We start from the raw sequence: 14,267 nt of genomic DNA on the forward strand, positions 1-14,267 counted from the left end.
AAAAAAAATAATTCCTTCAAATGTGCAGAGGACTCCCCAAGTGCTGTGTTTAATTTATTTTAAGGTAGGTCTGTGTATTATTTTTTAATTCTCCTTATAGGAGTTCTTTGTTTCTTATTAGAGGTTAACAGTTTTATATAATGTTATAAATAGCCTAATAAATGCAAAAAAAACTGTAGTTTTTGTCTGACATAACAATAAATACAACTTTATTAGCTATGAAATATGTTTTGCGGCTCCAGACAAAAAAATGTTTGGGAAAAAGGAGCAACATGGCTCTTTTGGTCGAAAAGGTTGCAGACCCCTGGTATAGCCTAAAAGCCATTTAAAATTGTCTATTTAAGCTTAAGCTTCCCACTAGAGGGTTATTGTGTGTCCATTTAACACACACACACACACCAATTTTCCCACATGTATGTTCCCACTGAGGGAAGGTTGAGTTGTTAAAGAGACACTGATAGCCGCTGGCAGAAGTTGTAGCTCCGTCTGATCGTTCTCCCTGGGAGCGCTGTGCATGTGAGAGCGAAAACACAGCAAGTGGCATCAGAGAGAGAGACGGATTCTACTTCATTCATTCTCTCCCTCCAACTATGCTCATTAGGCTGGAGACCGCTGAGCTGCATGACGCCTGGTAACTGTGTGCCTACCAGAGAAAAGCCTGATATGATCCCCTATTTATCCGAAACTGCTGAACTCGTCATTGCACTATAGTAGGCATCAATGCATCAATAAATCAGCCATCACTCTGGGCGGTCCCAACTTCTATATCTTCCTGACGCCCTGACACCCTTTTTATATACTCCGTTTTATTCACTTTTTATGTGCCGGTTGATGTATTTTATCGAGCTAGTTACTACAGAACATAAACTAGGGATTACAACCTTCTGCATAAAAAAAAGAAATCTGCCCCTAGAGAGAAATGGATGCAATCTGTTTTTAATATACTCTACTTCTTATTCTCTGCACCGCTTCCACGCTTTGCTTTTCCATCACTCAGTCTTCCTTCCTTGTTGCCTACGATTGTATGTGAAAAATGAGAAACATTGTTTTTATATCCTATTATCCAGAGAATTTGCCTGGCCCTCTCACCCCTCCATTACCCCTTCTACTTTACCTTTCTACCTGTTAAGACTTCCAGAAGCAGATGCTGTTATCTCCCAAGCTTTCAACCACCTGTCACATCCACTAGCTTCTGCCTTCTTCAAAAGCTGTCTCCCACTACCTCGCTGGATGCACTCCCTGCGGTTGCCGATACCTGCTGGGAGGCACAGCCAGGGATGTCAAACTTGGACTGCGGGAAAAAAAGAAGTAACCTAAACTAGCGTTAGAATGATGGAAGGAGGAAAGAAAGACTGAACCACGGTTGTTGTTATATTTTTCCCTTTTATTTCCAAAGCTGACATTATTGATTTGTCTAACCTGAAACACAGCCTCAGTAGAACCTTCCATCGTCCTATAGATTGAAATTGATTGCCTTGAGGCTCTCTTGTCCTGTAAATATTTGCAAGACGTTATTGATTCCATTAGTGGCTGGCTGCTATTTGTAACAATGGTATGGATGGCTGCTGTTGGTAAGAGTAACCCAATGGTGGGCGGCCAGTCCTTTTTCACTGCACATTAAGATCTTGTTTCACACATGTTTTGTTGTATACGACCTGTCCTTGCAGCCATTATGAGGCAAATGGTCACCTTCTTGATTTGTGTGGCATCTTTTGAAAGCAAGCTATTCAGGCGGATGATATACTAGCTCAGTCATTCTAATTTGTCCTTTTATTCATCTTCAAAGTAAGGCATTGAACATCTTTGCTGCCAGATATTTCTTTCTATAAAGCCAGAGTGATGTTAAAGTGTTTTGTTGTAAGTTGTAAAGAGCCTGACCTTATATATGACCTTCACTTCCCCTAGCTAATTTCAGCATGATGGAAAGTTGGGGAGGAGACCACTTCTTTAAAATAACTCTAGCCCCACACTCGTAAAGCCCGGTAACAATGCTCATATAGGGGCCGATGATGTACAGTGTATATGGACTGTGCGTGTTTCATCTAATCTGAGGAAGCGATGGGCCGGGAGAGTGCTGCTTAAGAGCACAGGGGAGAGCGAGGTGGCCCACGCACGGCTGCTCTGTTAACCCGCATCTCTTCAAACTCCCCCCTCCTGCATATTCTACTGTTGTCTCAGGAACACAAAGACTATTTTCAGGCAGCCAATCCACAGAGGAGTGGGAAACTGCAGCCCTGCATGCCCCTAAAAGCCTTCATGACTTTTTAATCGGTGGCTCAGGGCTCTGCGTCCAGCGGTTGGAGAGTGGACCCCACTGCCAGAGCTCCGCTCCACGGAGGGATCAAATCCCCCCCGCCTGAATCTCGGGCCTGTCAAAGCAGTCAGGCATGGAGGCAGTGGATGGGTGGCGTCTGAAGGTGAGAGAGGGAGGAGGGAAAGAGTTGGCAGTGGAAAAGAGCAGTTTGTCATTGAGAAGGGTGTATGGTAGAAGGCAGCCAGAAGGGAATGTTTGTAAAGGAAGAAAGAATTGATATGAAACTGCTGAGAGAAGGAATAGCCCCTGCACCAAAATAGCCATTTCGAACGTGGGAGAGAGAGTTTGTTCAGTGTTGTGAGAGAAGTTATGTGTGTGTGTATGGTATATGCATTTGTAAGTGATGGATTGTTACAGCATACCAAACAGAGTAGGAAAGGTGGGAGGTGGATTTTATTGGAGAGCCAGAAAGGTTTTGTGATGAATAATACTCATGAGTGAATTGGTCATTGTCAGAACCCTCCAGCGCCTATTGAATCAGCAAGGCTAGGGTTTTACTATGAGCTTCAGCCAGGAAGATCAGCCTGTTGGGTCGTAATAGATGGAAAGTGAGTTGATGGAGGCAGGAGGTACAATAGATGAGGCTAGCTCTCACCACTGGAGCGGCATTTGTCTGCGGGGAAATGGGCCGCAGGAGAGAGCTGTGTTCCTCCCACACACTGTGCAAAGATCAGAGAGCAATACGGATGCATTTGATGAGCGCACCAGGCATGCGCACCCACACACATGCACAGGTGCGCGCACTCAGAAAATGCGACTCAGGAAGAGTAAACATGCTGCAGGGGTAGCATGCTGGCTAATGATGCCCCGTTGACCCATCACTAATGATCCCTCTCAACTCAGGCAGGAACATGATGGGCTTTGATCTGTCTGTCATTAGAGACTGTGGAGTACATGCACGTCTCTTTAATCTGGTGAAGAATTCAAATATACACAGACCCACTAGAGACGCACACACACTTGCATGTACCCTCATGAATAGTTATACATGCACACTCAAATGTGAAGACTAAAGTAAATACCTGCTGTACATTCAGAAACATCTATATAGAGTATATAAATATATATATACTTTATACTGAATAGTATGCAACCACTTGCATCTTTCACAGACAGACATCGAAACATATTAGGCAGAAAAGCACGACAAGCCCTTACAGTAAATCCATGAGATCAAACATGTCATTTTCCTCGCTATGGTAAAACAGAAGTGATAAATAAAACAGATGATTTATTAATATCCCGAGATGTAATCCACTGCATTATATGTGTATTAAAGCACATTACTTGCCATGGCATGGTAAGCGTTACAGTGCTTCTAATACAATTCTTAAGTGCCTACAGGCATTTCAAAGCAGCAGCAGATCTCTGAGCAGTATCTCCTCAGTGTCTCACTAATGGGACTGATGTAAATATGTTCATTTGTGAGTCTTCCCTTCAATTTAGTGTTGCTCATATTGTAGATGAAGATTATGCAGGGATTATGAGGTTTAAAAAAACGCTATTTGATGTGTATTTACGCATGGCTTATAGATGTAGTAATATGGAATTAGGTCTCATCATGGGTGGAAAATATTAACGTGAAGAAAGTGTCACTCCTACGTCCCCCATCTGGCTCTGTGTCAGGGTGTTCATTTAGTGATATTCGTTTCCAAAAGTGGAAATTTAGCGGACGTTTATGATGCAAATCACAGGCCATAACTCTATGTGGTGTGGAGGACCGCATTAAGCCTTCAAATCACTCATCCCGTTGCCTGGGCGCCTGTTACATTATGCCATATCAGCTTGATCGTTCGCATATTTCAATGTGTGATTGCTGCCAACAACAGTCAATGCCTCGCGTTTTAAGTCCTTAGAGGCGGAGAAAGTTCAGAGAATTACCAAACTTATTTTTTTTCACACTGGTTTGTTAAAAGCAGTGATGGGTGCAATTCAGGAACACAGTGGGGGGGGGGGGAATGCTCTCTGAATACATTAACCTGGAGATGGTGTTTTTATTTAAATTGATGTTATTTCCAACTATAACTTCCAGGATATATGTGACATTGTGTGAAAATTGCTGTGGTTGTAATTTCCTATTTTATAAAGAGCTCTTGCATATTTATAAGACTGTCACAATAGAGCTAACCTGGGTTTTTTGCTTTCACACATTCAAATCTTCTTTACACCCTTCTATTCTTGTCTTGCAAATGGATGTGTTGTGGTAGAAAGTTGAAGGTTTGATTCCATGGGACAGGGTGGATTTTCTTTTAAGCAAGGCGCTTAATCTTCATCCTAAACCCAAATGGGAGAAAACAAGCCTACCAACATCACTGCAGCAACACTGAAAGCCATGTTAGCTTGAGTGCAAGCTTATGAATATAATTAGAAAAACATCATCGACCTCATATATTAGATAGCATTGTTGGCACAGAGCTCGAAGCTGCAGCTAGCGGCGGTGTTATGATAACTATCAAGGGCTATGGTTTGGTTTTCTTGTTAGACAGCCTACAATCATCATGCCAAAAATCTTTACAAATGGAGATGTGTGCTTGTTAGACTTATCTTCATTAGGTGAACAGATGTCAGACATTTTAGAAGAAGTGTGATTAAAAACATTTAGATTTGAATTGCTTGTTTATAACAGCTACATAGTCAAATGTATTGGACAAATAGTTGACTTTGTTAATCGAGGTTGTGTACTTAAATAATCAAAAGGAATATAGTACACATCTTTAATTTCAGAATTATCGTCTAATCATATTCATACATTTTATTCTCATGCATGCATAATCTCAGAGTATTCACATACAATATTTTCAAGATGACAAGTTGTGTTTCTTGCACTAAACCCTCTCATCATGTAGAGGAAAAGCTCAACAATTACTATCCCTGACTGAGAATCTTTTTCTGCTTTGTTCAATTTTCATGCTTCTCACTCAGCTCCCGTTACTGTATCTGATAATTGAGATGAACAATGTGGTGTGAAGTCGTGTAAGAACTAGCCAAACGCCTCCATTAGCGTAATGTCAGGGCGTTCAGATCTGCTGTCTGCCTGCTGGTGTAGTACTTGCTGCCTGTCTTCACACAATGCCACAGAGCTGTGTTCCTACTCGGTCTTCCCTGCTTCTGGCGGCATGTGCACTTCAGAGACAGGAATCATCAAAGAAGACTAAGATGCCTCAGAGGTCACAGATGTGGCCTGGTGAGATGTGGGATTGATGGCGGGCAGCTTTGAGGTTCCACCTGAAGAAAGGGGTTTTAAGTAGTGATGGCGTAGCTCTCACACCATCACAAAGAAGGACTTGGTGCTCTCGCATTGATGGTCGGAGAAAGTAGTAGACAGAGGGCTACAGTAATGTGGTGCAGAGAGGTGGTGATGTGACGAGCTCCATTCTGTCAGCTCTCACACTCCAGAGGTCTCAATTAGAAAGAGGGACTCTGTCTTCCCGCAGGCTTAGCTGCTCACAAAGGTATTAATCCTGCTACACGTGACCTCAGACCTCCACCAAAAACACCAATATAGAAAAGGTGGGGGAAAAAAATCCAAAATGCTTTCCCAATGTTTTTCGATCTGTTTTGTATAATGGAACAAAATAAGGTGTTTGTGTAAGATTAAAGCATTGCCAACACTGATTGCTCTCTGGGCTCATGGGAAGGAAGTCATACAGACAGCCTGGTTTTGTAAATGTAATGAAGGGAGATAATAATTATTTTCTCTGTCAGCTGCTCTCTCCCATTAGCATTTACTGCCATCCTCTGCCACTCACTGCTTGGTGCCCATGCACTCTGCCACACTGATAAGAATCACAATGACAAGCCATTCCTAACGCATATATTAGGTAAGCGCCCTGATACCTCGCACCTAGAAAAACATTATTAGCATGCCAGTGGTATCTCTCTAATTCAGAATTTCAAAGAGGGTCTGCTGGGGAGTAAAGCCTGCATGGGACATGGCAGTTTGAGTCTATGCATTTTACCTGATAATATTCTGGTGTCTGTATCTTAAAGAAACACAGTCACAAACACACAAGAATGAGAACATTCACATACATTTTCATGCACAGTCACACACACCTGCACACACACACACACACACACATACAGTGAGAGGGATACAGGAGAACAAGGAGCAGACAGGTTTTCATAATGTCAAGAGCACAGCTGACTCTCTTTCAGAGAACAACCCTATCTATATGTTAATGGTGGGAGGAAAATAGTCTGTCTGTTGCATCAAGCAATTAAATCAAGACCTGTGTGATATCTTCATGGTCCCAGGATGGACAGGCAACACGGCGTTGCAGGTGCATCTGATCATCTCCATCTGAAATAATGTTTCCCCTCACCATACCGTCGACTAATTAGGATCTAATTATCCAGGCTAGTGTAAACAATCACAGCAGATGGCATAGCGTGCAGTATTAACTCTAATGACCCAAGGCCCTGTGGAATTCACATTTCAGCGCGTTTGTTTATTTTCCTCCATTAGTCTTTGCCCTACTTTCTAAATTCACTTAGGCCTATTTCCAACCTTCTCATGCCTTGAGAAAAGCTGCCCGCCTCCTATTCCCGATGTAGCTCTCGTTGTTCATTTTATTCACCGTTTCTTCCACTTACTGTCGTTTATCTGTTTTGTGTTACTTTCTCTTGGTTTTTTCCTCTTGTTCTTCAAACAATGTCAATTAGCTCTCACAAAGATCAAGTGAAAATGTGTACTTATTTTCTCCCACACCCGCTACCATCCTCCTTCTCCCTAGTGAAAAGAAAAAAGAGGAAAGTTGGATAGAGAATGTGATGAGTTCTGGCGAACAAAAACCTTACTTTTTCTTCCAAATCATAGAAACCGTCTGCTTCCCCGGGGAAATATTACTGTGATGTCAGTCACACACGAGATACAACGAATTGCAAGCCTGAATCATTTCCCATTGTGTTATACCCATAAAGCTAACCTAACTTCCTTCAAAAAAGAGAAACATTTCATATATCTTTTCCTCAGAAAGTAAAGAATTGCCATACCGCCTGGCTTACAAGTTGATACATTTATCTACCGGTTCCAAGAATATGTTCACAGCTTGCTGCCATAACACATACATCTTATTTAAGTGTCACAGTCAGACAACAATCCCTGCTTTATCTTTGACAAAGCTACGACTATCCCATGTTGATTGAAGACTTTAACTTTGCTACATCCAACTACAGTTGTTCGTTTGTGGTTTCCCCACTGTTCTTCGGACAAGGCAGAGCTGACTGGAGACTTGATGCGGCAGAGGGCGTGTAATAGTAGCTGTGGGTGTGCGAGGTCTCATTAATTGACGCCAGGCCTTGTGCCTGTGCTCCTCTGCGTGCCGTGTTCTCTGCCAGAAGCTGGACTTGCTAATTAGGCTCCTGGATATCACAGACACGTCCCTCGGTATGCCATACAATATACTGCTCGTAACTCAGAAAGTGCTGAAGAGAGGGAGAGTGCTGGGCGAGCGGATGGTGGAACTAGGGGACCAAGGAGCGATGCAGAGAGACGTGAAAAAACTGTAGAGACATCTCAACAGAGAGCTCAGAAGGAAGGGACATGGAGAGAAAGTAAGAGAGATGACAACTGATGAGAGGGCAAGGAGAGCAAGTATGAAAACGACTGTATTGGGAGAGATCAAGGCCACCACGAAAGAGAAACTGCCACAACACAAAGGGAGGAAACTGATATTGTTGAGCAGAGAACTTAAGATAGGAAAAGAAAAGAGAGGAGGGAATCAAAAAAGAAAAAAGATATCGAGACATGCAGAGCATAGCAGAGAGGTGGAGTGAGGCACTCAGAGGAGCAGTGAGGCAAACGGGGAAGAATTCCAAACAGAAAGGGGTGTTTGTGTGTGTGTGTGTGTGTTGGAGTATGTGTGTGACTGTGAATTTGTCTGCGCTGCCGGCTGGATTGTGTGTCCAGATAATTCAATCTGTTGCCCATTGACTGGCCCCACGCTCCTTCTTCGCTTATAATTAAATCTCCACTCGTTGGCTGGATGCTAGTGCTTCTAATTGTGTTGCTGAAGCATCAGATAGACACAGAGGCACACCTAGACGCACACGCACCCACACGCACCCACACAGGCCCGCAGCGAGTGGGATCCCAGACACGTCACTGTCTGCGGTACATTACACCTCAATTAATCACATCAATTACGCATCAATTAACCCGTGGCGATCCACTAAACACAGCTGGGATGCGGGCTGTTTTTCATCTGCGGCGACCTGAGGACTTTTTCTGCAACATCAAAGCAGATGCATCATCAAAAAGAAACACATTTAAGACAGCTTAACATCATAAAATCCATATTCTAGCTTCATCTCTGTCCTCTGAGCAGTGAGCATGACCCTATGAGCTTATAAAGGCATGTCACTTGGGCCATCAACAAACCTATTGCTCCAACAAAGAGATTGTATACAGTATAGTCCAACAGGATGGGGCACTTACATGTTCTAGGGGCTATAAATACAAAGGGGGGAGGAACATGGAGCTGTGATGGACTGGCAGATGCTGATACATGGGCCATTTCTCTAAATGAGTGTAGGGTAAGATGGAGGCTCTCCATCTCCTCTCCCTGTCTTTCAGGCCTGGCCTGCTTGTTTGGCTTCGGCTGTAATGGGTCGCTTCACCTTGCTGCCTAGCGTTGGAGGACACCCCCCCTCTCTCTTTCCATTTCTTATGTTACCCCTCTCAGTCCCTCACCTCATCCTGCCTCTACATAACTCCTCCATCTCTCTCCTATCATTAAGCTGTGCATTTCTCCCACCATCTGTTTCCCGGTCTCTCTTCCTCCTCTCTGTCTTTTCTCGTTGGCTGCCTTTCTTAATTCCACCCCTCCTTGTCCGCCTTTTTTTCTGACTCACCTAAGTGTTGGAGTGTAAACCGGTGGGGTGCCAGTTGTCACGGTGACAGCAGCTGGTGGCAGAGTGACCGATCAGCCTGACCTCCAGGATGGAGATGGTGTTTTTGCTGGGGGCGGAGGTGTGAATATCTTTGGCTGTTTGTGTGTGTGTGGGTTTATTTGATTGTTAAAAGAGCCAAAACATTCTCATCTCAACCTGTGAAGCCACACATCCCAAGTATGTGTGTGTGTGTGTGCTGTGTATCCATAAAGGAAATGTTTCATCAGCTTTTAAGATGCTTTTAACCCCCCCCTCCACCAACCCCGCAACCCACACCCTTTCACCAAGCCATTACCTAGGCCAAGGTCAGTGCCATGACTGTTGCATAACCCCCATCAGAGAGGCTAACCATGACCCATCTTGCATGTTAAAGTCCAATTGGAGAGGCTAAATGACAGCAATACATTTTCCTGGATGACAAGATGCACCATGAGGACGACTGGAGATGGTCTATGTAGCAGGGAAGCATGTGCATATGTACGAGAGTGTGTCAAGGTAGAGCAAGAGAGGTGGAGAGAAAGAGACAACAAGGTGGAGTGAATGAATCATGTAGAAAAGTGAGACGATAACTAGACAGTAGACCTCTAAATGTTTTCTACAGGCAGGGCGTTCCACTTTACAGCTCAGTGAGGCCAGGATGTGGTTACATACAAACGTGCCTGAGGATAACACAGAGGGCAGAAGAGCTACCTGCTGCTGGAGGGGAGCAGGGGTAAAGAGGTGAGCCACAAAAAAAGCAACAGAAATAATATAAGACAAAAGACGAATGTGAACACTGTCTGTGTGATTGGATGCCAGCATGGCGCAATGGGGAGTACAATAGGCCTTGGTTTATAAAGCTGCCCCTGTGCCTGTGGTCTTTGTCTCACAGCCATTACAATTCTGTGTATGCAGTAGGGGACCCTGTTGGAGCCATGCCACCATTCAACCTCAGCTGTCAGGTTAGAATAAGGTGTTTTCATATCTTTGGTGAATGGGCTCTGGTGGTGCATTTTAACCGTTGGGGAGCTGCTCTGCACATCAGCCACATTAAAGCCCTCCTGGTCCTCCCAGGTCTTTGGTCTACCCTAGATCTGCTGAGCCATTTTGGTCGGCTTTTATCTTTGTTCATAGTGCTGCAGGAATTCACGGACCAGAAGGACTGCCCTCTAGCTTTGCATCTGGTAGCCTGCAGCACGCACTGCCTTCACCTGCCAAACCAACCCTTCATTCTTTGCTGGAATGGAGGAAGCGACAGTTCTTCATGGAAAAATATTTAATTGTGTATCCTTCCACCCCCGCACCTTCAAGAAAGGATGTCATCTTTACCTTGACACAGTGCAGCACTCAGCCTCTCTCTGATGGACCATTGTCCTCCAATCATTACGTTGAATGTACAGTGTATTGTACATTCCCATGTTTGTCTATACTGGATTGTGTTTCTGTAACCACGAGACATGTTGTATGTATTTGGTATGTACAGCATGCTTTTGTTACATGAGGCCACACAGCTGTAAGACTAGATGACACCTGAGAGGAATTATGGACCAGCTATGGGATGATGATACAATAGTGGAGGTAAAAACAACTGACACATTATTGACAGCAGCACACTCAGCTCCAGTGAGCCATCTCTAGTGAATGAGAGCTTTGTAGCCTACTGTTATTACATGGGAAAGCTTTCATCTGCATGAGCAAAAAAAAACACAGATGTTCCCACGTTGACATGCAGGAGTATTTATCTGCAGTGGCTGACGTAAGAAACAATAAAAATAAGAAAACACATTCTTAAAACAAATGGATTGTCCACCACAGGCACCAACAAGTATCCGCCTTTTTTGACCTCTGTGGTTCACTGCAGAGATCAAAAGCACAGTGATGAAGAGGAAGAGGAGAATGAGGGTCAGTGGAGAGGTTCTCTGTCGGAAACTCATTAGTTGCAAGAGCCCAGTGTGCGAGGGAATTGTTCCCATCTTCCTTCAGCAGTAAGAAATGTTAGCAGTCAGCAGTCATTTAATTTTTCACTGCGTCTTAAAGATCCTAAAGATCACTTCAGATGCATTTGCATGGTGAGCAATCTTTGTTGGACGTCGGACCTGAACAGTATTTGATCTTAAATAGTGACCTTTTCTCTGAGGTTGTACCTGAAAATATAGACTTGTCAAATGTAAAAAATGTTAAAGAAATGTACAATTGGTAATAGGTGCTACGGATAGCCAGTGGCAATATAAACACATGAAAGGAATTCAAACAGGTAACTACAATGGTAATAACTGTGCACTCAGTGCCCCTTTGCCCAATTGTACATCAGTAACTTTGTACGCATATTTCTCGCTTCAGACGATCAATGTGTGATTCTGGGTTTGGCATGTTCAGGTCTCTAATGGAGGCTTGTTGATGGAGAAGCATTGCTAAGTGCATGTAGCCACAAAGCCCCAGAACCAGCTAGATGTGTGTGTGTGTGTGTGTGTGTGTGTGTGTGTGTGTGTGTGTGTGTGTGTGTGTGTGTGTGTGTGTGTGTGTGTGTGTGTGTGTGTGTGTGTGTGTGTGTGTGTGTGTGTGTGTGTGTGTGTGTGTGTGTGTGTGTGTGTGTGTGTGTGTGTGTGTGTGTGTGTGTGTGTGTGTGTGTGTGTTGAATGCATTTACTGGTGGATGGAATTACAGTCAAGCCACCACTCCAGCGGTTACTGTCTGGGGAAAAAAAGGAATGGATTCTACATTTGGGCTCGGACATATCAGTTTCAAGGGCCTGTTAGGTTTGACAGTGTTTGTTTAGGAAAAGTCCATGCTAGGGTAGGAAGAACAGATTATTTCGGTAGCAGGGAATTCTTTTTACAAAACTGGAAAAAATGTAAGGGCTGGTTTTGGAAGCAGAAAGCGTTGACGTGGCTGCTGTTTGTTTGCCTCCTTTTATGATTGGTGTCTTTTAGGGTAATAGAAGGGGGAGTAGGCTGCAGCTTCCAGGGGTATTGTGTGTGCTGGTGTGTACAGTATATGTGTGTCTTATTATCTGAGTTTGTTAGTGTGTGTTGTGCGCATGGCCACCTGTGTGAGACACAGAGGTGCACAGTCATTCTTTTATTTACACTTTCAATCAGGTTCAATTTTCTACATCCCCTTTCCTGCTTGGTGAGGCTGCCCTCACATTCACCTGGTTCAACCGCACTGTCCCTTGCATTCACCGCCATAAATCTTGGAGAGTTAACCTGGATGTGGAAGAAAATGGAAAATAAGGCTCCAGCAATCTGCCGTGAGAGTGAGTCAGCTAGTGTGCTAGACCTACGACCAGGCGTGCTTCAGGCCTTGGCAGCTTACTGCAACTATTAATACAGACTTTAATTAGCCCGCCACAAACACTGGCACAATCGGCTCAGTGTCGCCTGTGGCTTGCAAGGCAGACAGATCAATAGGTCTGATCATGCCTTTTTCATCAGCTCAAATGAAAGCACTTTGTCTCCAAGCCCAGCACTGGACTTTGCGTATCACCTTAAAGGCTTTCTGTGGCTGCACTGGCTGTGTGCAGTGTTGCGGACGGGGCCTGTATAATCTGGCTGCATTAGGGAACTATAAAGATAAATGAAGGGAAGCACAGAGCATAACTCATCCTGTCACATAGGGGGGTTTAGGGCTGGGAAACTTTGTGTTTTCTAAAGCAGCCCCTACCACCCCCACCTCCTTTGCTCCCTAGTTTTGCACTTGCTCTTCCTTCTACTTGCTTACTATTTTTTTGTGTACAATCTCGGCTGTATTTCTCTCAATCTGCTTTCTGTATTTTCCTCCTCCTCCCCTCCTCTCTCCACCCCCCGCCTTTCTCCCCATCCTCTTTTACTGATCAAGAGGCATGGAAGAGTTCATTTACACTTCCTCTGCTGTGCAAAATTGCTCTTCTACCTCTTTGCCAAAGCATTTCAGTTTGAAATAAAAGAGTAGCCTGCTTTCGCTGTAAAAACATGTTTCATGTGCTTTTTGGCAGGCTTTCCCGTTGACCATCAAGTTCCCAATCAGTGCAGCAGAAACATGTAAATAGCTTGTTCTGAGTCCTTATGTCCTGTGAATTGCTGTAATTGTGTTGTTTCTGCTCACAGGGTTTCTGAATCACAGAAATGCTGCCTTTCTTACAAACTACCATTCCTTTCCTTCCTTTTACAATATTTATTTGTACCTCACTCTCACTTTTCCCCTTCCCTTCTTCTATTTCTTTTTTTCAGTAGATGATGTCCCACCTTATTTTAAGATGGAGCCTCCTCAGACCCAGGTTCACCTGGAGGGGAACCGTCTGGTCCTTACCTGCATGGCAGAGGGCAGCTGGCCCCTGGAATTCAAATGGATCTACAATGGGACTGAGCTCACACGTTTCTCCTTGGAATACAGGTGGGGAATGCAAACTTGCTTACCCAAGCTGATTCTATCATTTATTTAGCATACTATAATTAGCTTACTACATGTAACATTTTAGTGGGCATTTAATTGTAACTAATAGCTTGATTGCTCATTTTCATTCATATTCAAGACTCATTTCTATGGATTTATTCAAGACTGATTTGGCTGCATGTCTCCCCTGGGACATAACATATTGTTCAGGGGATTGTCAGATTTATTCCGATTTGTATCTCAGAGTGTATTCAACATGCAGAGATGGCGTGAGCAGATAACTCTTCTTTTCTCTCTTGCTGCTTGTTGAAACTATCATTGCTGAAAGAAAAACTAACAATGCATATCCTTCATCAGATTGTGCAGTGTGGGGGGGCTACTTTGCTCTGTCAGCAGAACAATGCTGTTTCACTGACCGTGGAGTTCTTCTGGGCACTTTTGTATTACCCTTATATTTCAGCCTCTAAACACATGGCTTAAGAATTCTACTAACAGCACAAAGTGTCCAGACAAAGCTATAGCCTGAGCTAACAAGGCCTTTCTTACCCTTTTCCACTGAAATGAGTTTCGTTCAAGTTCAGTGCTGGGGCTAGTTTGGTTTGCAGCTGGTACAACCAATTAAGAACCAGCGCGCAGTTCCTCGGACCAGAGCCACAGAGGAGCCACATCATGACCTCACTGCTTACGTGGCAGCCATAGACTGGTGGCA

At 43.9% G+C, this 14,267-nt stretch overlaps 1 protein-coding gene across 7 annotated transcripts in view; it reads left to right on the plus strand.

Annotated features, from left to right (window-relative positions):
• Positions 1-14,267, plus strand: part of LOC307015360 (protein sidekick-2-like) — an 86,692-nt gene that overhangs the window by 35,073 nt on the left and 37,352 nt on the right. For 5 of the 7 annotated variants that reach the window (XM_079643904.1, XM_079643898.1, XM_079643901.1 and 2 more), the window contains exon 3: positions 13,396-13,558. In XM_079643904.1, the coding sequence (XP_079500030.1) occupies positions 13,396-13,558 (163 nt within the window). The remainder of the gene's footprint in view (positions 1-13,395; positions 13,559-14,267) is intronic. The other 2 variants (XM_079643902.1, XM_079643899.1) reach the window with 1 other exon arrangement.

Source organism: Notothenia rossii (genome assembly GCF_949606895.1).
Source record: "Notothenia rossii genome assembly, chromosome: 8".
Lineage (NCBI taxonomy): Eukaryota > Metazoa > Chordata > Actinopteri > Perciformes > Nototheniidae > Notothenia > Notothenia rossii.